The sequence below is a fragment of the Mustela putorius genome, unplaced genomic scaffold (genome assembly GCF_011764305.1).
Source record: "Mustela putorius furo isolate JIRA1106 unplaced genomic scaffold, ASM1176430v1.1 tig00003949_pilon_pilon_pilon, whole genome shotgun sequence".
NCBI lineage: Eukaryota > Metazoa > Chordata > Mammalia > Carnivora > Mustelidae > Mustela > Mustela putorius.
This window is the reverse complement of record NW_025422093.1, coordinates 2,065,957-2,090,733: the sequence shown is the minus strand read 5'-3', so window position 1 is coordinate 2,090,733 and position 24,777 is coordinate 2,065,957. Positions and strand designations below refer to the sequence as shown.

General features: G+C 34.8%; 1 protein-coding gene across 2 annotated transcripts in view; it reads right to left on the bottom strand.

Moving 5' to 3' along the window:
- Positions 1-1,753: 1,753 nt before the first annotated feature.
- The window catches only part of CTNNA3 (catenin alpha 3), a 1,821,555-nt gene continuing 1,798,531 nt past the window's right edge, over positions 1,754-24,777 (bottom strand). For both annotated transcript variants that reach the window (XM_045069885.1, XM_045069886.1), the window contains exon 18: positions 1,754-4,258. In XM_045069885.1, the coding sequence (XP_044925820.1) occupies positions 3,971-4,258 (288 nt within the window). In that variant the 3' untranslated portion in view covers positions 1,754-3,970. The remainder of the gene's footprint in view (positions 4,259-24,777) is intronic.

The window sequence follows — 24,777 nt, the reverse complement described above, 5'->3', positions numbered from 1 at the left end:
CTCATTATTGAAGGTGAAGAGCACTAATTATTGAGTCTGAGGCTCAAGTTGGGCATTTATCTCCATGTTCATAATTTTATCCTTCTGAAGTCTAACTTGAAAACTGAACTCCTTTGAAGCTGGTAAGTGTGCCAGAATGCAGACTGAAAAAGCGAAATGTTCTGCGTAACTATGGAGTCCTTAACCCTTACAAGGAAGGCATTGGATGGGGGACGTATGTTATGTGGATATTGATAAATGAAGAGATTTCCAAAAGTCAGAGGGCATAATTAAGAATATTATATTTTCTAATATTCATTATTTTCACTCATGTCCTAAGACAAACAGAAAGGGGATCATTAGAAATTAAGGGTTTGGGGATGCCTGGGTGACTCAGTCAGTTAAGCCATTGCCTCCGGCCTAGGCCATGTTCCCAGGGTCCTAGGATCAAGTCCCACATCAGGCTTCTTGCTCAGCAGGGAGCCTGCTTCTGTCTCTGGCTCTTCCTGCCACTCTGCCTGCTTGTGCTTTCTCTCTGTCTCTCTGGCAAATAAATAAATAAATAAATAAAATATTAAAATAAAAAGAAAAAGAAAATAAATTTAGGGTTTGAATTCTTTTCCTGACTCATTCATTGAGTTGTACTCAGAAACTCCATAAGCAACACATATTTTAATCCAATGATTCCTACCTGTGATAAGGAAAAGAGAAATATTAATATTTCTCATTCTTCTTGTTTGATTAAAAAAGACCTTCCAGTTTTTTCTAATTAAAAAAATCTTTATTGGATTATGATTTCATGGATATTTTTTAAGTTATCATTCTTATTTCAGCCTGTTGTTTGGCTGCAATGCTGGTGACTAAGACTGGAACTATCCTTGTAGGTGGTATAAACCCTCTCCTCCCTCTCAAGGATTCTTTTTTCCCTACATAAATTAGCATAAATTGACTTTGCTAAAAAAAAAAAAAAGAATCTTGATTAGCAGGTAAAAGCAAATGTATCATCAGAAGAAGGACCAATCTTTTTGATGAGGTTTCAAGATGTGCATGGATGGGCCACAAATCCGTCACTCTCCCTTAGAAGTGTCTGCTGTTCCCCCACAGAAGAAGGGTTTAAATATAAATATACATAGTACATTCACATTTCCTGATTAGGTTCATTTAACTATGCTTTATAGCACAAACATCTGTTATTGTATTTGCTGCTAGTTTTTCTCATGCATAAGCCCTTATTAGTGGGCTTGAATCAAAGTAAGTCTCGAAATGATGCCCACTGAGAAATTCACTCAGGTGGACAGATATCATTCTCAGCTCTATGCATCTTATTCTTATCACATATTTGATTACTACACAGTGGACTATACTCCTGGGGGAACATTCTCCAAGTTGTATTTTTTTTTTTTTAAGATTTTATTTATTTGACAGACAGAGATAACAAACAGGCAGAGAGGCAGGCAGAGAGAGATGGGGAGGCAGACTCCCAGCAAAGCAGAGAGCCTGATGCGGGGCTTGATCCCAGTACCCTGGGATCATGACCCAAGCTGAAGGCAGAGGCTTTAACCCACTGAGCCACCCAGGCACCCCTCCAAGTTGTATATATATATATTTAAGATTTTATTTATTTATTTGACGAAAGGAGAGAGATCACAAGTAGGCAGAGAGACAGGCAGAGAGAGAGGGAGAGCAGGATCTCTGCTGAGCAGAGACCCCCCCCCCCCCAATGTGGGGCTTGATCCCAGGACCCTGGGATCATGACCCAAGCTGAAAGCAGAGGCTTTAACCCTCTGAGCCACCCAGGTGCCCCCAAGTTGTATTTTTAATTAAGTTTTTTTTAACTTACAGTTATTTGCTTTGAGCTATTCTGGAAATCTACCTACTTTGAAGAAGAGACCTTGTTTATAGCTCATTTTGAGTAAAGGATCATTTTTTTAAGATAAAGAGATTATTTAGTAATTGTATAATTTTTCAAGGTATATCTGTTTTTTGGCATCAGTCCTGCATTCTGAACTCCAGCCTGTGGAAAGCTAACATAGGATCAAATAGACATTAGTTTTTCTAAATGAGACTTATGATTCTTGAGCTTGTGGCTTTGGGAACTAAGATATACAGCTAGTCGTTTAGTGATTTTTTAAAGTCTATTTTCTCAACTAAATTATAAATTCACACTTTTATCTGAGATAAGTATGGTCATAGATGTCACTCTTGTAATATCCACTCTTGGAAGAAAATCACAGTAGCATTTCAACAAAAGGAACTCCCTTTTTTGTTTTTTATTCTCTAGATAGTTCTGGAAAATAGAAATATCTGGATTCCCTAATTCCTTTCTGCTCTACTTTCTCTTTTAGGGAGTGGACTGTGTCCTGAATAATGACTGTGTGCCAGTGCTGAGTGGAAGGCAAGGAAGACCTATGGCTTTCACCTCCTAGGAAGTTTATATGCTGAGCCAAGGCAACTCAGCTTTTTGGAAGAATAAAATAATTCATTACAATAAAAAGTTAGCACTTTCCACATAATTGATAATTATCTATTAAATAAATCCTTTCCCCATACAATTTTGCTTAAAGTACCATCCATACATTATCATATTCTTAACTTGAGGCTTTCTTATGTTTCACACATTCTTTTACCCAAACAGGTCCTCCTGGTATCAACTGATATTGAATGTTTGAATTTTACTTCATCATACTAAGATGGCATAGTTGTTGAGATAACTCATTAATGCGATGTTGTATGAAGTGAAGTTACAATTATAATATAATTTCGATAAAGTAGAATAGGGAATGCATGTTCGTAATCTCGTGTGAGAAAAAATGAAACTTAACTCTTCCAAAGAGGGAAGGGCAAGTCAGGGAAAGAGAAAGAGAGCGAGAGAGAGAGAGAGAGAGAGAGAGAAAGGATGAGGAAGGGATGGGCAATGCACTAGACCCTAAGATTATCATGAAGTCCTTCATGAACTTAATTAAGTATGAGCGCAGTGACTGGAGTTATAAAATGACCCCAATGACTTTTATTTTAAATGTTATTAAAATCACTCCAGCTTCATTCCCATTAACTCTACTTCCTAGTTCAATGATACATTTCATGCAGTTATATTTTACGCAACACCAAAAGGTTTTTCAAACTGGCCTCTTCCTTTTAATTACAATTACAAGCTAATACAAATACATTTTTAGAGTCACACAGAATTCCTTCTACTTCTGTTATCATAACTTACTCAAGAATATAGTTAGGTGTTCCATTTCCCCAATGGGTCATAACTCTTCCTTCCATATATGTTATCTGATGGACTCATTTAAACCTAACCCTCAATATACAAAACTGCTCAATACTATGGAGACCTGAAAGTACATTTGTGGCATCAAAACTCACAGTAATCTTTATAATGTTAAAAAAAAATGCGTCATTAATCATCAAGGCTGAACTTGACTGCTGAGCTTAGTTAGTTTCTGATGTTAACCTAATCAATTGGCAATAGATACAGATATCTCGAGATTGAAAAAAAAATTATCTCTAGATATCAAGAGAATCACACATGTCTGTCAGGTTAGGCCAGGTAAAGAAAATATAGAGATTACATGGGAAAATACTTTAAGAAGTCTTCCACTTTCATTGAAAACCAAGTCAAGAGCTCATGTCAATGTTTTAATTCAAAATGATAAGGTGAGTGTACTTAAGCTTTTACAGAAGACTAGGACTCATTTGAGTCTCCAGTGTTCATTTGGTAGCAAATGTAAGATGCTGCCTGTGACAGGAAAAGCTGGATGACACCTAAAATGTTCATTCATTCAGCAAGCATGTATTGTGTACTTACTAGGTGCTGGCCAGAGATGACAATGACGTGATCCCAAATATATGTTGCCTCCAATGTTTCATGTTAATTGTGCATTAAATTCTAAAAGTTAGTGAACTTACAGAATTAATTAAGTGTAAAATTAAAACACTGTGTTTCACCAGGACTTTATAATATAGGCACTAGTGTAGAATTGTGGGTTTAGTAGACATGCCGTCCTCTAAATTCACTCATGACTTGCACTGGGTGGATTTTTTTCTTTGCTGAGCCTCGTCTGACAGCTGCACAAGTCTCCTCTGGCTTTTCTTTTTTAATCAAGGGCTTTTTTGCAGGAGCCTTCATTCTCCACATCACAACTGGGTGCCGGGGCCCAGCAGGACTCTGAATTCGGATGATCTTCGTTGAGGCAATGTAAGACATTTTCACTGTTTGCACCACAGCATTCATTAAATTTTTGGCTGCTTGGATCAGGGAGGTGACGCTGTCCAACTGAAGAAGGAAAAAAGACCTATTATTCAAGAATGCAATCAGAAATTTAAAGAGATTTAATGTTATAGAAACTGAAATGTTCCACTTTGTTTTCACCCCAGAAATTAGTTAATCCCTATTTTATGTATCTGTGTAAATTATCTACATTAATTCATCCGCCTAAATTTATCGTTTATTTATCTGATATATAAATATATTCATATTCTCTTTTTTAAAAAAATAGAGTAATATTTATTATTTTTGATATGAATATATAGTAGGATTATATAACCAATAGCCTGATGAAGCCTAATGGTTACTATGATGAGATATTTTAAAAAGATTAATTTCCATCCTTGGTTTTCAATTAAATGGATGCTATAACTTCTATATAATATTGTAAGGTCCAGATCTAGATGGTCACTGCTTTCTTTGTAATGAATCTCCCTATATGCAAAGGTAATTCTGAGCCCTTTTTATAAAAGATGGCAATCCTCAAGAAAAGCAATTATATGTGTAATTTGCTTTATAAAAATAGCAACTGAAAACCTTCCTTCTAGGAAATTTATAGTTTCAGATAAGTATTATACACACACACAGCACATACAGGTGTACACATGCATGTATACCATTAACGTCTATTAACCAAATTTTCCCAAATATTTTCACCGAAAAGTGTCTTTTAAAACACAGAACTTTCAAACCTATCATGCAGTGTATTAAAGTAGATAAAGCCAAGTCTTTTCAATCAAATAAAGTTGAGTTTAAATTCCAGACCTGCCTTAGAATTTCGGCAAATCATTTAACCACTTTCATCCTAGTTTCTTAAAATATTTAGTAGAAAAAATACTAATTAATGTTAAATAATGTGTGTCAAGGACCTAGTATAGTGATTGCCAAATAGCTGATTGTTATCAAATACATTTCCTTTGTTTCTTAGGAAGACTGACAAAATTGTCTAATTATAAAGATGCACTAATGAAAGTACTAAAACAAATGGTTTCCCACATGATTTTGTTTTTAATTGTTGTCTTCTGGATTGTTCACAAAAATAATCTCAGGGAGAAATGGAGTGATATTCCTAGAATTTTGAAAAACACTGTAGAGCTAAGCTGAGTTGGCTCATTTTTTACAACTAATGCTTCTGCCATTATTTTAGTTTGGCAGATTGTCATCCCCAGCCAACTCACACAGGAAGCTGTGCCTCCACTGTCACCTCTCTGTGATGTGTGCTGTCAGGGCTGAGACTCAAACACTGGCTCTGTGTTGCTAAAATCCATCAGCAGCTGCGTGGCCTGAGTACTCTACCTTTGCAGCTCAAGGAGTCCCATCTCACATACAGAATAAATGAGCGAAGGAAAGTAGTAAGCTGAGGTTATGTGCCTGGGGCAGTGGTCTAGCTGGCTGCTTCCTAGGAAGAGAATTTAATTAGCTCCATTATATGCCAAGCTTGAAATTCTTGAAAAGGTAACACCAAAAAATATGTAAATGGAAAGGCAGTAGTACTAGGCAACTATACCTCTTCAAGTCGTTTTACTTACTGAAGCCAGAAATGTAAAAATCTGTGCGTGTGGCAGGAATGACAAATACTCTGCAAACATTAAACAGGATTTCATGAAACACTGACACGTATTTCAGAGGATACTTAGAGCTTCTGAATCTGTACACAGCTTTAAAGAACGAACACTAGACTTTGAATAGAATAAAGCACTTCATTATTAATGTTCTTCTACGGACAGATTAGAGGCTGAAATCTGTCCTTTAATAATTAACAATTTTTATTCAAAACCCCTGGGAGCCAGTTAGATTCTCTAAGTAGTTCCTAATCTCACCATAAGGAGAAGAAAATTTTTCTAAATGATGAATTAACATGAATAGTATTGAGGACCCTTGGAAGATTTCCCTCTCAAACATGAATATATCTGATTTACTCCAAGGGCTCTGTGCTACCATCAAGACTTTCTTTCATAGAACATTCTAGAGACCTGCTATCATTCAGAATTTGATTAGTGGCTTTGGCTTCTCTAGCTTCTTGTCTTCTTACATGCATGTCTCCTCTTTTTGACTTTGTAATCTTATCTACATGCCTTAAAATGTAGATACTGGGGGTGCCTGGGTGGCTCAGTGGGTTAAGCCGCTGCCTTCAGCTCAGGTCATGATCTCAGGGTCCTGGGATCGAGTCCCGCATTGGGCTCTCTGCTCTGCGGGGAGCCTGCTTCCTCCTCTCCCTCTCTCTGCCTGCCTGTCTGCCTGCTTGTGATCTCTGTCTGTCAAATAAATAAATAAAATCTTTAAAAAAAAAATGTAGATACTGGTTTGTCTTCGTTCTTCATTGAATCAACAAAGCCCTATCTGTGCCATTGTGATCTCTTACGCCACCTCTGACAAAGCCTTTTATTTTAAAATTCTAAATGGTTGTAGTAAACTTCTCCTCTGGGTAACCCAGAAAAACCATAGAACCAATTATGCCCCTGGGAGAGTGTGAAGACTAGTTTTGTAGACAAATTAGAACAATTGCTACAAGAATGCTGCCATTTCATGAGGAAAGCTTGTCAGGCATTCTATACGGATCTTTGAAGTCTAAGAGCTGTGTGTGCTAAGATGCATCACTCTGCTATTAGCCCAATCACTGGCCTCACAAGCAAGGTACAGAGACAAGCCTAACAAATTGTAGGATATTCTGTTCAAGGTCCAAGCAGTGGTGCAAGCCTACTCATGGAAAATAACTGCACGATTTCCTTGTCTGCAAAATTTTTTTATAAGTCTTCTTATCCAGGTCCACTTTGATAAAAAATTCTTCCAGGGAAGCATTCAATAGAACTTTCATTGTGAAAACAAAGTCAAATTTGAGCTAGACAGTGCATCACTTTAGAGTTTCCGTGTTCAAACTATTGAACAAAGTTTTCTGAATTTTACAAATGCATCATGAGAGACAAGAATGTTAATATACTCTAAAGGCTTAGTACAGGAAACCAACCAGACTATAAAACTCAGGTCCAAAAATTCTCATACCATCATGAATCACTTTCATTAACTGAATATTCTTTTAGGCGAATGCGACTTAAAATGTGTACCATAGAAGGAGCAACTTTCCCCTAACATCTGGTAACATTCCTCTGTGATCTAGATGAAGTGTTCTTGGTCAGAGTATCAACCAAGATCAAAAATGGCTTCTAAGACCTCAAACCTCTTAAAGATTATATGTATATATGTGCATTCAAGTTTTCTAGCCACCCCCTTTTCCATAATAATGGACAAAGTTTTAAATAACTCTTAAAAGAAATTTTTGACCTAAAAGAAAGGGTTCTGATTGAAATTGGAAGTCTGTTCTCTTACAACAGTAAATAGGAAAATAACCACTCTTCCTATGCTGGTAACTTGTCCTTATTCTCACAACTCTGGTGTAGCTTTAAAATAACTGTGCTTGGGGCACCTGGGTGGCTCAGTGGGTTAAAGCCTCTGCCTTTGGCTCAGGTCATGATCCCAGGGTCCTGGGATCTAGCCCCGCATCCAGCTCTCTGCTCAGTGGGGAGCCTGCTTCCCCCTCTCTCTCTGCCTGCTTCTCCACCTACTTGTGATCTCTGTCTGTCAAATAAATAAATAAAATCTTTTAAAAAATTGTGCTTAGTGGTCTACTAATGTTACAGTAAATTTCTCAATATTGTCTATGTCCAAACATAAATTAGTGAGCTCTGCCTCACTTTTTTTTGAAAATCTAAATAAATAGAGGACGACCATTTGGTAAATTGGCTCTTACCCTAACTGTAAGATATATCTTGCAAACATTCCAAATTATGACAATCTAAATAGAGTCCTATTTTATAGGAATCTTAGTTTAGTTTATTTTAGTGTCTTTGCTGTGCTTTGTAGTATGTATTCTGTGATTCCAGGCTACAGTACAAATTTGTCCAATTCTAAAAACGTTCTCAGACAAAAGGTTCAATCCTACTTAGAGATATGTCTATAATGTTTTGCTACGGAAAAGCAGTAGTTCAAAAGCAATAAAGATATTTTATTTTTCCTCATAAAATATCAACTTTTTGTCCATATGTGACCACTATACACAAAAAGTATGGATCTTTTTACAAAACCCAGTGTTAAATACCTGTGATGTAGTCCTCCATAACTACAAGGTGGAACTCCTGCTGGTAAACCCTTCTCAAAATCCTACTGTGATACTGATAGCCAAGAGTAATAAAAAGATGAGGTAATTATTCCTTCTTTTAATTTTCTAAGTTTCTCATCTACATTATGTCAGACACCAGAATGCCTTGTACTATACTATTCTAACTCTCCATATTATCAGATATGTATTTTATATGAGGATGCTCAGGAAGTGAAACTCACTCCCATTGATGTGGATCTCATCCCCTTGCACCTGGGCTATCACCTGGGGAAATCATCCTCCCCAACCCCTGTGTGAGCTGCCATGAAAGCTACTGCTACTGGAACTCCTGTGGAGGGAAAAACCTGTTGTTGCCTGAAAAGATGTATTTCCTTTCCTAAAACGTCCTGGGTAAAATGGTGCCAAGTGTAGACAATGAAATTCTTGTGGGTCTCAATGTTTACCTAAGCTTAAAGACCCCTTGTTGATGTTGCACCTGCACAACACAGTACTTGAAAGGCAAATGTGTGGAGTTTGGCTCCAATTATAATAATAACTTATAACAATTGATAATATCTATTGTGTGCTTCCTGTGTATTGGCCCTGTTTTAAGTAGTTGACATATATTTACTCACAGTAACCCTATGCGGTAAGTACTACTACTATCCATTTTATGGATGAGGAAACAAAGGAATTGGAAGGTTTGGTAGCTTGCTCAAGGCAATACAGCTGTTAAATGGTAGAGCTGGAATCTGAGCCAAGGCAGTCTTGTGCAAGTACCTGGTGCTCTTACCCATTATATACCCTGCTTTTCAGTAAGATGTCACTTTCAATGAGTGTTTATTTTCAGGTATGAGTAGTTGGAGAACTTGCAGTAACATTAATATAATGTCTAAAATTAAAAATTAAGTACCTAATAATGGATTTGGGGAAGGTTATAGAATTTTTGTAATGTATACTAGTACTAAAAAAAAGTAAGTTATCTTACTTGCCAAGGTATTTTGTTAGGATGGTGATTTGATAATGTTTATATTCCATCACTTTTTAAAGAGATTTTTTATTTATTTTAAAGAGAGAAATCACAAGTAGGCAGAGAGGCAGGCAGAGAGGAGGAAGCAGGCTCCCCGCTGAGCAGAGAGCCCGATGCGGGACTGTCATTCTTATAAGCTCCAAACAACTTAAAAACCTTTAGATTAATACTATTTTATAACAAAACTTTTAATTTTAAAATATAGATCTTAATAAGACAAAGAAAAAAAATAAACAAACCGTATTATAGATTCTAGGACATAGAACTGCATAACATTATTTCATCTTTAAGATGTGTCATAATTTAAATACAAACCAAATTTTCTCTGATTCTCAAACAAAATTAATTTGTTTACTTTGGCTTACAATAGAAACTAGTATTGGGAAAGAACTGATACAGCTCAATACCCCAAAAGCAAATAATCTAATTTAAAAATGGCCAGAAGATATGAACAGACATTTCTCCAAAGATATACAGATGGCCAACAGACAATGAAAAGATGCTCAACATCATTTATCAACAGGACAATCAAAACTACAATGAGCTATCACCTTACACTTGTCAGAATGGCTAAAAGCAGCAACATAAGAAACAAGTATTAGTGAGGATGTGGAGAAAAAGGAACCCTCTTACATTGTTGGTGGGAATACAAACTGGTGCAGTAACTGTAGAAAAGAGTATGGAGTTTCCTCAAAAAAGTAAAACTATCCTATGATCCAGGTATCACACTACTGGGTAATTACCCCCAAAATACAAAAAAAAAAAAAAAAAACGCTAATTCAAAGGGATACCTGCCCCTCTATGTTTATTGCAGCCTTATTTAGAATCTCCAAGATATGGAAGTAGCCCAAGTATCCACTGAGAGATGAGTGGATAAAGAAGATGTGATATGTATGTATGTATACACACACACACACACACACACACACACACACAAATATTATTTGGCCATAAAAAGGAATGAAATGTTGGCATTTGCAACAACATGGATGGAACTAAAGAGTATAATGTTGGGTGAAATAATTCAGTCCAAGAAAGAAATATACCATATGATTTCACTCATGTGTGAAACTTAAGAACAAAACAAATAAATAAAGGAAAAAAGAAAGAGAGAGACAAACTAAGAAACAGACTCTTAACTGTAGAAAACAAGCTGATGGTTACCAGAGGAGAGACAGGTGGGGGATGTGGGAAATAGAGGATGGGAATTAAAGAGTAAACTTACCATGATGTTTTAAAAATGATTAAAAAAAAAAAGAAGAAAGAGAGAAAGGAAGGAAGGAAGGAAGGAAGGAAGGAAGGAAGGAAGGAAGGAAGGAAAGGAAGGAAGGAAGGAAGGAAGGAAGGAAGGAAGGAAAGAAACCAGGGTTTGGTTCCCTATCCAAGCATTATCTATTTAATGCTTAATTAATTTTTTCCATTAAATTATTTAGAAATAAGTTAACATAGGTAACATGAAAGGACTCTGTGTCTGTGTGTTGGTAGACAACAACAGCATAAATATTTCTTAAAAAACTTTCAGATTTTTATAGTCTTTCTAACTTACAGGTGTCATTTTCATCTGTAGATTGACCTAACAAAAGTAGCTGCTCACCAATGGAAATGCTTAAATATATATTTGTCAGCAAAAATGCATCATCTAATTCAATATGTTTCTATTATCAATTCTGAACCTCTCTTGAGGAGCTGATTTTATCCCAATACTTGGTTAACATATTCTTTTGTTTCTGAACAGGTTTTTAGAAGAATGGCCTGTATTGAAAGCATTTTCCCTTTTCAGATGCATTAAAAAATGTTAAACAGCCAGGCTGGCTTAACAAGAAAATCAAATTAGAGACTTTGTTAAGGCTAGTCAAAATGGAGTTACATGTCCAAATTGAAATTGTCAAGCTTATAATTAAATTGAGAAGGTGGCTCCACTTTAAATATGAAGAGTTTTTCCAAAGGACCACTGGTAGGATTCACATAGTAAATTCATCCCTTGCCAACTCTCCATTAGAACATGACAACAGAAAAGGAAAACTTAAGTAGAAAGGGGGGAAAATCAATGCATGGAATAACTAAAGAAATTTAACACCACTGAGACAGCCAGACACAAAATGAAATATGACATTTATTCGTTTGTAATATTGCCCTGTCAAAAACCATTTTCAAAGCTAATTTTTTTCTGAAGCACATACTCTAGGCTGAAAATATTTTGCATCATCTTAAAAGGAAATAATCACAAACAGAATAACACCAGTTCAGGTGGCTACGCAGAATGCCTTTTCGTTCTGTTTGAAAAGACCTGTTCTAAAACCATGGTGGGTACCATTAATGAGTTCTCCTTAGCTATCTTTTAACCATGTTGACTTGAAGGCGAACACTTCACTGAAGAACTAATTTTCTATAACCATTACAGCCCAGGCACTAGTTACACAAATTCAGAAAAATTAGTATATTCTTTCCTGAGTAGTAGAGCTTGCAGGCAGGGGCAGGGTTTGGCAAGCCTGTCTCAACATCCATGTTCCAATCTGTGGTTTCTCTTCTCTCCAACATCAGACAGGGCACTGAGGTCTATCCTCTCCATAGACATCTATTGTCTGTATTCAACACGACATCTTGATGATGGCTGTGAGACCTCTGGACTGAGTGCAAAGGAGCACCAGCATTAGTCTTATACCCTACACTCATCCCTTGCATGAGAAACGCAAGGAAAAAGTAGGTTCTGTGAAGCTAAAAATCCAAATGGCATAGTTTTCCAATCCATGCAGGGATTTCCAGTGCATAGATCCCTACTGTTTTTCAGATCTCTTTTGATCATCTGCCTACCATTTTAACCCCTCTATTAGTAACAGCCAACAGTCCTTGTTTCATTTGCCTCTGCTACAAACATTTAGTAGAAGAGAACTGCTTATGGCCCTAGCGCTGATCATCAGTGACTTTCTCCCACCTTTAGAGAATTCCTTCACTGGGTAAATTGGTTTCCAATTAAATGGACAGACACCAGCCCAAAGCTGACAGACAGTGCTGTGTTGTGTCTTCAGCTAGCTGTTACTGCACTCACCCCACCCAAACACTCTTTCAAATTTCTACTTTCATCACATTTCTAGCACTTCGTATTCTCACCTGTTCTGCAGAATATTTCACCTAAAATAAATATAAAACAAAAAAGCAAGGAAATAAACAATAGCAACAACAAATTAGAAACAAAAATAGAAGCGGCAAAATGAACCCCACTTAATCTAACATTTATTCTTAGCCAGTTCCACTAAAATGAAAGTGTTATCTCTTGTTCTGTCTATAATCAGGGCTACGAACTGAGCTCTAGGTTTTATTTTCCCTGCCTTCTTGGGGACTGTGCACAATTAGTAATTCTTTTATACTACTGCATCTTTATGATATTCCTTTTTATTGACATTTTCATGTAATATTTGAATGTTCATAAAATCCTACTTTAAAACACAACCAGACTTGTTAAAAGGTTTGCTATATTCCCTGACAGTATTTTCCTCACTTCTCAAGCAATTTCTTATTTTCACATATGTAATTTTTCTTTTTTCTAATAGACATTGATATCATGTATTATTAAATATATAACATATATTTAATATTATGCATAATTAAATGTATTCTGTATGACATGGATTATATAGTATATGTGTAAATGTACTTATATATAACATTGATATTGACATATGTATTAAAAATGATATAGTGCATAATTAATATATATAACATAAATATATGTAAATATAAAACTTTACATTTAAATATAAAATATGTAATATTCAACATTATCTAATATAACATGTATATTGAATTATTTAACATACATATTAAATAATTCAATATATAATCTTAAGCATCTAGTTTCTTTCAATCAAATTTCATTTATGAGATCATCTAATTCTCATTCTGAAAAAACATCCCCAATGTAAAAAAATCATAGTTTATTTACCATTCTACTGTTGATGGACTTTAAAGTGCTTTAGGGCTATTATGAATAGCAATTTATGAATATTCTGTTACATGTATTTTGGTGAACAAATACATGAAATTTTATTGTGTATGTACCTGAAAGTGCAATCCAGAGTCATAAAAATGCACATATTCCATTTTATTGGCTATTTCCACATAAAAATTGGAAGTGATCCTGCAAATTTATACTTCTACCAGCAAAAAATGATAGTTCCAATTGCTGCATATCTTCACCAACACTTTTTCTTCATAATTTTCACTTTAACCATTTTGGCAGGTTTATAGTCGAGATTTTAAGTGGCATTTCATTGGTAACTAATGAAGCTGAATATATTCTCTTATGTTTATCCTGCATCTCAAGATAGTGCAAAATTCACTTAATTGTTCTTACACATTTTTCTAGATTGTTTTTGGATTTTCCTGTATTCAAGCATGTAATCTATGAATAATAACAATTCTGTTTCTTTTTTATTAGTTTTGTCTTTTTTATCTTTTGCATTATTGCACTAAGTAGAACTATCAGTGCAGAAGTGGTGATACCAGGCATTTTTCATGTATCTTCTACCTCAGAGAGAATGTTTTTCATATCTTATCATTTATTTCTTAGTTACCTCATGGACAACGTATTTATTTTTATTACTTTTTAAAATTTTCTAGAAAGGGAGGATTTCTTTTGTTGTTGTTGTTGTTGTTGTTATTGATTCCTACCCTAAAATACTACTATAAATGGAGAACAAACTGAATGGCTTCAAAAATTTGGTATTTGTTTAGGCTTTCTTTATGACCCAACATATGGTTAAATTTGGTATATGTCAAGTACACAAGAAAGGAATGTGAATCGTAGTATTGTTAAATCAATGTTGTATTATGCCAGCTAACTTCCACTAGCCTCTTATCAACCAAGCCCAGAATTCCTATCTTAGCTATCAGGTAGCCACTGATCTGCTTTATATCACTATAGATTAGATATAAATTTTCTAGGGTTGCATATAAGTGGACATCTAGATTATGTCCATTTTTCGTTTTGTATCTTTCAGCATTATTTATATTTACCATATTACCATACTATATGTACTAGTAGTTTATTCTCTTTATTGTTGAGGAGTTTTAAATTTTATACATATACCACAACTTTCAATCCATTAACCTGTTGACTTGCACAACTACTTCACAGCATAAGTTTTTATTTCTCTTGGGAAAATATCTAGAAATAAAGCTGCTGTGTTGTATTTTAAGTGTATGTTTAACTTAGGAAATAAAACTGTTCACCAAAGTTATTTTCTTATTTTAAATTTCCACCAGCAATGATATGAGAGCTACAATTCTCAATGCCCTTGGCCATATTTGATATTTTCTATCTATATTTTTCACACTCTAATCAGTATAAAGTACAATGTCATGTGTAATCTAGTTGCTTTTCTCTGATTATTAATTATATTGAGGATATGTTAGTGTACTTAAGTGAACATTCACATATCTTCTTTAATGAAATATCTGTTAAATATTTTGCCTCATGTTTGGACTATCTTTCTATTCAGTTTTAGTGTTATTTATATATTCTGTATACAAGTGCTTTGTCAAATATTCATATTACAAATATTTTCTCACAGCTTGTTATTTTTCTTTCCCTTTCTTAACGGTCTTTCAAAAAGCTCAAGTTTTAGAATTTGATGTAGTGGAATTTATCAACTTATTTTATTCTTTATTTAATGATTTTCCTTTCTCACTGAAAATTTTTTGGCTACCAAATGAGTTTACCAAAACTTTCTTTTATTTTTTTTTCTTTTATGTTTTCTTCTAGATGTTCAGAGTTTTAGATTTATATTTAAGTTTATGGCCAACTTTGTATTGGTTTTTGTTTGTGGAGTAATATACAGCACTGTTCTTTCTTTTTGTACAGATATCCAATTGTTCAAGCACCATTTAGTGAAAATGCTTTTATTTTCTTTTTAAGTTATCTTAAAACCACTGTCAAAGTTAAATAAAGCATATATATATATATATATATATATATATATATATATATATAATCTGTCTATTTCTGGACTTTCAATTAGTTTCCATATCTATGTTTATACCAGTACCATACTATTTTGAATACTGTAGTTTTATATTTTTTAAAAAAATACATGTTTTACTTATTTATTTGAGACGAAGGGAGAGAATGTGGGCATGAACTTGGAAGCAGGGAGAGGAGCAGAGGGGGAGGGAAAGGGCCAAGCAGAGTCTAGGCTGAGCATAGAGCCCTATGTGGGGCTTACTCTCAGGATACTGAGATCGTGACCAGAGCCACTCAACCAACTGAACCACCCAGGCGTCCCTATTATTAAGTTTTGAAGTAAAATACATGCAATATAAATGTGTTCTTTTTAACAATTGTTTCAACTATCTCAGGTATTTGGATTTCTACATAACTTATAGAATCAGCTTGATAAATTCTACAAAAATGCCTGTGGGAATATTGATTTCTATTATGTTTAATATATTGATTAATCTAGATAGAAATGACAAAAATATTGATTCTCATTCTATGAACATAATATAGCTTTCCATTTTTCAATGTTTAGTTTCTCTCAACAAGAGTTTATAATTTTTAGTTTAAACATCTTGTATATATGATGATGAATCTCCCTTCATATTTTGCTTTTGATGTTACTATAAAATTTATTTTGAAAATGTTACTGTATTTTTTATTGCTAATACATAGAAATACATTTGATTCCTAGATTATTGGTTTTGTTTTGATTTTGATTTGGTTACATTTTTGGGTTTTTTTTCTTGCAACATTTCTGCTGTTCACAAATTTTCTCCAAGAAGAAATTCTGGATGAAGATATTTCACATAATTTTTCCTTTTCTCAGGACTTTCAGTCTTCTAACACTTACTGTCCAGTATTTAAAAATAGTAGAGATATATATTTCATTCAACCTTATGGTTGTTCACGGTAGAAAGGAAAAGCCAGATTTATTTATTTATTTTTATAGAGAGAGAAACCAGGAGCACATGAGCGAGAGGGCGAGGGGCAAAGGGGGAGAGAGAGAGAGAATCTCATGCAGACTCCCTGCTGAGCATGAGTCTGATGTGCAGCTCAATCTGGCAATTCTGAGTTCATGACCTGAGAAGAAATCAAAAGTTGGGTGCTCAACTGAATGAATCACCCAGGCACTCCTATCTATATTTAAATATGTCTCTTTTTCAAGTATTGCATGATGTTCTCTTTATTCCAGTTTGGACATTTTAGTCCTTTCCTGTTCTTTCATTTACCTGTTACGTAATATAGTTACAAAGTCAGGTTATGTTTACAACTATTTTACTATTCATATTTTCTTTGACGTATTTATGTACTATCTATCTTCATCTCTCTTGTTTCTTTTGGGCTAATGAAATATTTTATATTCTTCCATTTTCTTTCTCTAGTACCTCCTCAGTCATAGATACATTTTAACTACTTTTGTTTTGGTTAGTCTAAAGATTAAACCATTCTTTGATTTACTAAGGTTTAGTATAAAGTATTACTTTGGAGCTCCTGGGTGGCTCAGTTTGTTAAGTGTCTGACTCCTGATTTTGGCTCAGGTCATGATTTCTGGGTTGTGGGATTGAGCCCTGCACTGGGCTCCACACTGAGCTGGGAGTCTGGTTGGGGACTCTTGCAGTCTCACTCACCATCTCCCCATGCTCACACACTCTGTTCTCTCTCTAAAATAAATAAATAAATCTTTTAAAAATACATGCATAAAGATTATTTTTATCATTCTTCTGTAATACTATAATATGGAAAATTCTAATTCTTCTTATTCATATCAATTTTACAATATAGTTATAATGAATTTTACTTCTAAACAGATTTTAAACTCAATAGAGCAATTATAGTATTTTTTTGTACTGCCAGATTTTTAAAAATTTTCTCACATATGTATATTTTCCCTTACATTTCCATGTTTCCATTTTAGAAGATTTTCTTTCTATATAAAAATCTATCCTTAGTATTTCTTTTTCAAATGGACTGATAGTGAGAAATACCATCAGTTTTTTTTTTTTTTTTAAGAATCTTTACTTCAGTTTTATTTCTGAAGTGTATTATTCTTAGTTATAGAATTCTAGACTGGCACTTATATTCTTTCACCTTAAAGAGATAATTCCATTTTCTTCAAGATTCCATCATTTCTTTTGAGAAGGCTGTTAATAAGTTTTCACAAATTTCCTTTGAAGAAAGAGCAGGTCTTTCCTCTCTGGTTGCCTTTAAGATATTAACTGACTTCTTTTTCATCAGTGGTTTGACTGTGATGTACCTAGTTGCCAGATTTTTTTTTTTTTTCCTTTTACATCTCTGGTTGTCATGAATTCATGAGTTAATCTGCTCAGTAAGGGGAAATTCTAAGCTATGATTTCCTTGAATATTGGTTTTGTTTCCTTTTTTCTTCTTTTTCTTTAGAGGATCCAAATACAGCCATAATAAATATGTTGTGCTTATTCTAAATGTCTCTTATCTGGCTTTCTAGTTGTTTGTGGTGGAGCCATTGGTTTTTCCTAAGCCACCACATTCCATACAGAAATGGAGTTTTCTCATTTTAGCATGAATTTTAGTCTTTATGTTTCATGAGTTCTTAATCAGAACTGCTGAATAGTTTATCCTTGTTAAAAAATTTCTTCCTGGGGCACCCGGGTGGCTCCGTGGGTTAAGCCACTGCCTTCGGTTCAGGTCATGGTTTCAGGGTGCTGGGATCGAGCTCCATGTCAGGCTCTCTGCTAGGTGGAGAGCCTGCTTCCCCTTCTGTCTCTGCCTGCTTCTCTGCCTACTTGTGATCTCTCTCTGTCAGATAAATAAATAAAATCTTAAAAAAACAAACAAACTTTCTTCCTAGTTTCATCTAGTTTATCCATTTACCATTCATTTTGCACAATGTAGAACTTTCCTGTGCAGGATGTTTTTCCCAGATGTTCCTTAAGTATCTGGGTTTTAAACTCTCCCCTCACTATTCCCTCTCAGTCTAAGTCCACTCATGGACTTCCAAGGCTACAATTATGATTAATTTGCTTATAATTATGAATATGATTCTCAAAATTCATTATCTTAGCTCTTAAGGAAATATTAACCCGTCAACTACATAAGCAAAAACTACAAATCACCTTTGACTCATCATCGTCCTTCACCAATCACCTCTATTCAGTTAACACAGCCCTCAATCCAATCCAATTATCTTTCCTTCTCTACCATCACCACCCTAGTTATCTTCTTTAACTTGCACGACTGCAATATGTTTCTGGGCTCTATCTCTGCATTTTCCTTCCTCTCAGATTCATTTCCCACAATAAGGCAAACATTACCTAATCTCTAAAAACAAATCCAATTGTTTTACAATACACTGCTGGGTTTGCATTGGATTTTAAAATTTATCTTTTTTCTAAACTTTTTGTTATAAGTTACAAAGCCTTCGGTAATCTTCTCTCATTTTGCTTACTCAACTTTATTTTTTGCTTTTATATTATGTGACCCAGTCATAAAATGAAACTAAACTAGACTAAAATATTTTCATTTCCAAATATGCCACACATTTTTTTTCTCACCTCCAATCCTGTTCATAAGCCATCCCATTTGTTGAGAAATAACTTCTCCTTACATCAGAGGACTCCCTTTCCCTAATTAGGTCTCACATTAATATCATTTTCTCAGGGAATCAATTCAATGATACCTAGAATAAGCTGGATCATCTTTTTATATGTTGTTATAGCATTCCATTTTCATCTAACATTAGAGTCATCATAAGGCAAAAAGATCCACATGTTTCCTTTCAGTGTAATTATAATAAAAATATATTTCAGAGTTGGTTGTTAAAATTAAGTGTGATAACATTTATAATGTGCTAAGGTAGGGTTTTACACATCACATAAACATACATATGCACAAAATGAAGCCATGTCTTATATAAGTTTTTAAGGTGAACTGGCAAATAATACATTATATAATTCAGAGATTTTGATGAAACAAAACTGAAGACAAATTCTATCCATGTTTTGAAAACCTAAGGACAGCAGAAGAACATTTCTTGACCATGAAAGGTGGAGGGACAAGTACCGTGACTCCCAACACACACACACACACCGCCACCACCACCACCACCACCACCACCACACCATATTTCTCAAATCAGCATGAGATTAGCTCTGTTTATCATGGTCCTTTAGTGAAAATATTGGTCTGGGTCCAGTGAGGAAAATAGAAACTATTCCAGGTATTTCAAACACAGAATGTAATACAGGAACTTGATCATTGCCAGGTAATTCTCAACTTAGTAGCAGCAGCATGAACTGTTATCATTCCTGGCATGAAAGGATATTAAAAAGATGAGACCGTGAAAGTAGCTAAACACCAAAAGTAGATGATTGTTTATCAATAGTCTACCAATTCTCTCCCATTGGTTAAACTGAGCTAGAAATGAGCAGTCAAAAAAATCTTTGCTGAGAAAGGTTCTGAAAGCAATAGTAATCATGACTAGCGAAATGAGATTTTATGTCTTCTCAATCTCAATATGCCATTGTTTCATTCATAAAATTTCATTGTACTTACTTTAACATTTCTGTGAGTATAACATGTACTTTATTTTATTAATTTTTTAAAATATTTTATTTATTTGACAGACAGAGATCACAAGCAGGCAGAGAGAGAGAGAGGGAAGCAGGCTCCCTGCTAAGCAGAGAGCCCGATGTGGGGCTCAATCCCAGGACCCTGAGATCATGACCTGAGCCAAAGGCAGAAGCTTTCACCCACTGAGCCACCCAGGTGCCCCTAACGTAGTGTTTTTTTTTTGTTTGTTTTTTGTTTTTAAAGACAGAGATCACAAGTAGGCAGAGAAGCAGGCAGAGAGAGATGGGAGAAGCAGGCTCCCTGCTGTGCAGAGAGCCCGATGTGGGGCTCGATCCCAGGACCCTGAGATCACGACCTGAGCTGAAGACAGAAGCTTAACCCACTGAGCCACCCAGGCACCCCCCTAATGTGTATTTTAAAAGGAAGTTCATACGTCTGTGCTCTCATTCAATCAAAGAAATATTTACCAAAGTCAAGTAGTTATTTTCCCTACCTCTGTCAATAAAATAAAACATAGGAGAGTGATGGCTTGTTTAACTCTCAATGCTTTTGCATACAGAAAATCTGTAATATCCTGTCAAACATGCCTATGCTTCTCTAGAAAAATTCTGGTATTTTGTTAGGAAAATAGAGACTGCAGGAGTAAAAAGGGTACATAAATAAACTTTAAATCATTACTTATATACATTAGGTTACACACTATTTATATATAGAATGTGGTTTTCTGATTTTAAGTAAAATGTCAGCTTCCCTATTGTTTTGTTGAAGTACATCTGAAATCCTGCCTCATATTGCAATTTATTTTGTAACCCAGCTTTTCCAGACTCTTTGAAGATTTGATCATGGTTTAACATGACTCTATGAAACAAAGTATTGGCTTCTATTTTTTAATTAAAACAATTTCATAATTATCTAGGAAGTAAGAGCTATAATGGAAATATGACTAGCTTTAGACAATAGCTATAACAAAATCTATGCGAAAGCGGCCAGTTTTCTGGACTCCTGTGTATGTTTTTAATATGTTTTCCATAGTCTCATTTAACTAGTACATCTAGGTAGTACTCCAGCCCCATGCTTGCTATGGCCTACAGAAACTACAATTATGTACTGTGTTAGTGGTTTAAATCTAGGATAAGAAGCAGCAGTATTAACTCATATGATTATTGCTTCATCCACACACTAGAAGGAAAGGGCAGCAGGTAACAAGACAAAGCAGTGCTTTATTCCAGGAGAAGCCTAGAGCAACAAAATGCTGTTGTCTCAGGTGCGAGGTATGGAATATGTCAGGTGTGAAAAATATACCTTGAGGAAAACAAAGTGTCTTTAAAACAACTGTCTTCTATTTGTTTAAGACTCACAAACTTTGTATCTGAGAGAATATCAGAAACTGGGAAAGTGTCGACAATGGGGAAATACTAAAAAGTTCTCATCTTGAATTTAGTCTCTTTTCAAATCAGAAATCGCTCTCATCCTGCCTAAAGTATCTTATAAAGCACAAAACAATCTTCCAGAGTCTGTCCCTAGATAAGCACAGCTGTTTCCTCGTTGAGGGGATGAGATTCAAACACATTTCAGAGCACCTGCTTGTTGCCCTCCCAGCTGCTTAGAATATGGGAAACTTTGCTGGCAGCAAGACCCAAACCAAAGCAATAGGCATCCAAACTATCCCCTGGGCACTGGAATTAAGCAGGCAATAGAAGGATGAAGCCCTGTGTGTTTTTTTAATCACTGTGATCTAAGCCTCTGTGTGAGTTTAAAGAATAAAGCCCACATTGCAAGGGTGGTTCAATATTCTCAAATCAATTAATGTGATACATCACATCAGTAAAAGAAAGGATAAGAACTATATGCTCATTTCAATATATGTAGAGAAAACATTTGACAAAGTACAACACCCATTCATGATTAAATCCTTCAACAAAGAAGGTTTAGAGGGAACATACCTCAACATAATAAAGGCCTTATTTGAAAAACCCATAGCAGACTTCATACTCAGTGGGAAAAAAAAAAAAAAAAAAAAAAAACTGAGAGCTTTTCCCCTAAGGTAAGGAACTAGACAAGGATGTTCACTCTCACCACTTTTAGTCAACATAGTACTGGAAATCCTAGTCACAGCAACCAGACAACAAAAAAGAAATAAAAGAATCCAAATTGGTCAGAAGTGAAACTTCCACTATTTTCAGATGACATGATACTTTATCTAGAAAACTCAAGACTTCACCAAAAAATTGCTAGAACTGATACACAAATTCAATGAAGTCACAGGATTAAAAAACAATGTACAGAAATCTATTACATTCTGTACACTGATCATGAAGCAGCAGAAAGAGAAATTAAGAAAACAATCTCATTTATAATTGTAACAAATATAAGACACCTAGGAATAAACTTGATCAAAGAGATGAAAAACCTGTACTCTGAAAACTATAAAACATGGATGGAAAAAATTGAAGATGACACATGTGTTAATGGAAAGATATCCCATGCTCATGGATTATAAAAACAAATATTATTAAAATGTATATAGTATCTAAAGCTATCTACACACATAATGCAACACCTATCAAAACAAACAGACAAACAGCATTTTTCACAGAACTAGAACAAAGAATCCTAAAATTTGTATGGAACTGCAAAAGATCACGAATAGCCAAATCAAGTTTGAAAAAGAGAAGGAAAGCTAGAGGCATCGAAATTCCAGACTTCAAGTTATATTACAAAGCTGTAGTAATCAAAGCCATATGGTACTGGCACAGAAACAGATACACAGATAAATAGAGCAGAATATAAAATTCAGAAATGAATCCACAACTATATGGTCAATTAATCTTCAAAAAAGCAGGGGCACCTGGTAGCTCAGTCTCCTGGGATGGAGACCCACACCATGTCAGCCTCCCTGCTCATTGGGAAGTCTGCTTCTCCCTCTCCCTCTACCTCCCCCACACCACCACCCTGCTGGTGCTCTCCCTCTCTCTGAAATGAACTAAAAAAACAAATCTTTAATCTTCAACAAAGCAGTAAAGAATCTTCAACAAATGGATGGGTAAAAGTCTCTTCAACAAATAGTATTGGAAAAACTGGTCAGCAACATCCAAAAGAATGAACAGGATAACCTTTTTATACCATACAGAGAAAGATCTAAATGTCGGACCTGAAACCATAAAAATCCTAGAAAAGAACACAAGCAGTAACTTCTTTGATGTCAGCTGTAGCAACTTCTTTCTAGATATGACTCTTGAGGCAAGGGAAATAAAAGCAAAAGTAAATTATTAGGGTTACATCAAAATAAAAAATTTCTGCAGTTAAAGGAACAACAAAACTAAAACACAACATATGGAATGGGAGAGGATATTTGCAGATGACATATCCAATAAAGGATTAGTATTCAAAGTATAAAAAGAACTTATAAGACTCTATCCAAAAAACAAATAATCCAATTAAAAAATGGGCAGAAGACATGATGGGCATTTTTCCAAAACCATATCCATATGGCCACCGACACAAAAAAAAGATGTTCATTATCACTTATCATCAGGAAAATGAAAATCAAAACTACAATGAGATATTACCTTACACATGTCTGTATGGCTAATGTCAACAACAAAAGAAACAAGTTTGGCTCTGGAGATAAACTACATGAATCCAAACAAATATTTCCCTAATCTCAGTTTTCTCCTCTGTAAAATAGAAAAGCCACATCTACCTCATAGGATTGCCATGAAGATAGATTAAGTACATGTATGGCACAAGCTACTGTATATATGCTGATTCACTATCATTATGATGATTATCAAGATTTTGAAAACAAGAACTTCTCTCTCCCATTGGTTATTGCAAAAAGTAAAAGAATGTGGAAAGATGAAGTTATTAATAATGCTCCCCATTTTGTAAATTTATGTCAAACCCACACACTTAAAATATTATCTAAAACCTTCATAACAATTCTGTGAGATAGGTATCATTTTTCCCATTTATCAGATAATTTAGCTAAGAACTATGACTCAGAGAATTTCAGTGTCTTGTGTGTGGTCACACAGGCAGAAAGAGGTAAAGTTGGGATCAAAGCCAAATATATGTAATTCCTAATCCTCTGTGTTTTTGTTTTTTGTTTTTAATCATCTTGTGCTAACTCTCAAAATAGGAAATGTTTTAGAATTTAGTCCAATGTCTTTTCTCATTTGGGGCTGAGATCTTCCAACCTATTCTTTTTACTTTACCTCAAATATTTTGTAGTGAGATATCTCTTCTCTTTAGTCAGGGAGCCTTTTGGTTTTTATCCTGACCACATAACTCTGATAATAATCTCCACTCATTTACTCTGAATAGCATTCCCCGGAATAACTCTTGTCCTTCAGAAATGAGTGCCAGATGTGAGTACACAATAACTTTCCTACTGAATCTTAATTGTACCTTTTCAGGATAAAGATTGGCTTTTGTGACAAAAACTATTTGAATTTACAGGTAAATCTCTGTATTTATAGACAATTGTTTTATTACATACCTAATCATCAATGAACTGAGTGTTATGGGGTGAATGTGTATGTGTGTATGCATATGTGTGTGTTGCCCACTTGAGATGCCATGCATTTTCTTTTCTCTTTTCTCTTTAATCTCACCATTCAGTTTTGAACATTCATAGATCCAAGAAATGCAGCGCTGTAATGAAAAACATAGTGGCTATGAAAAAGAAGAGGGTTATCCTCTAGATCAAAGCTTTTAACCTAGAGGTCTAGACGCACTGTTGCATTTCAATTACTTGTGACATGTGTCACAGGGTCCATAATTTGCTGGTAATAATAATAGTTCAAATACTGAAATTGGAGAATGATTTACTGTTTTTCCACAAATTAGAGTGGCATCAG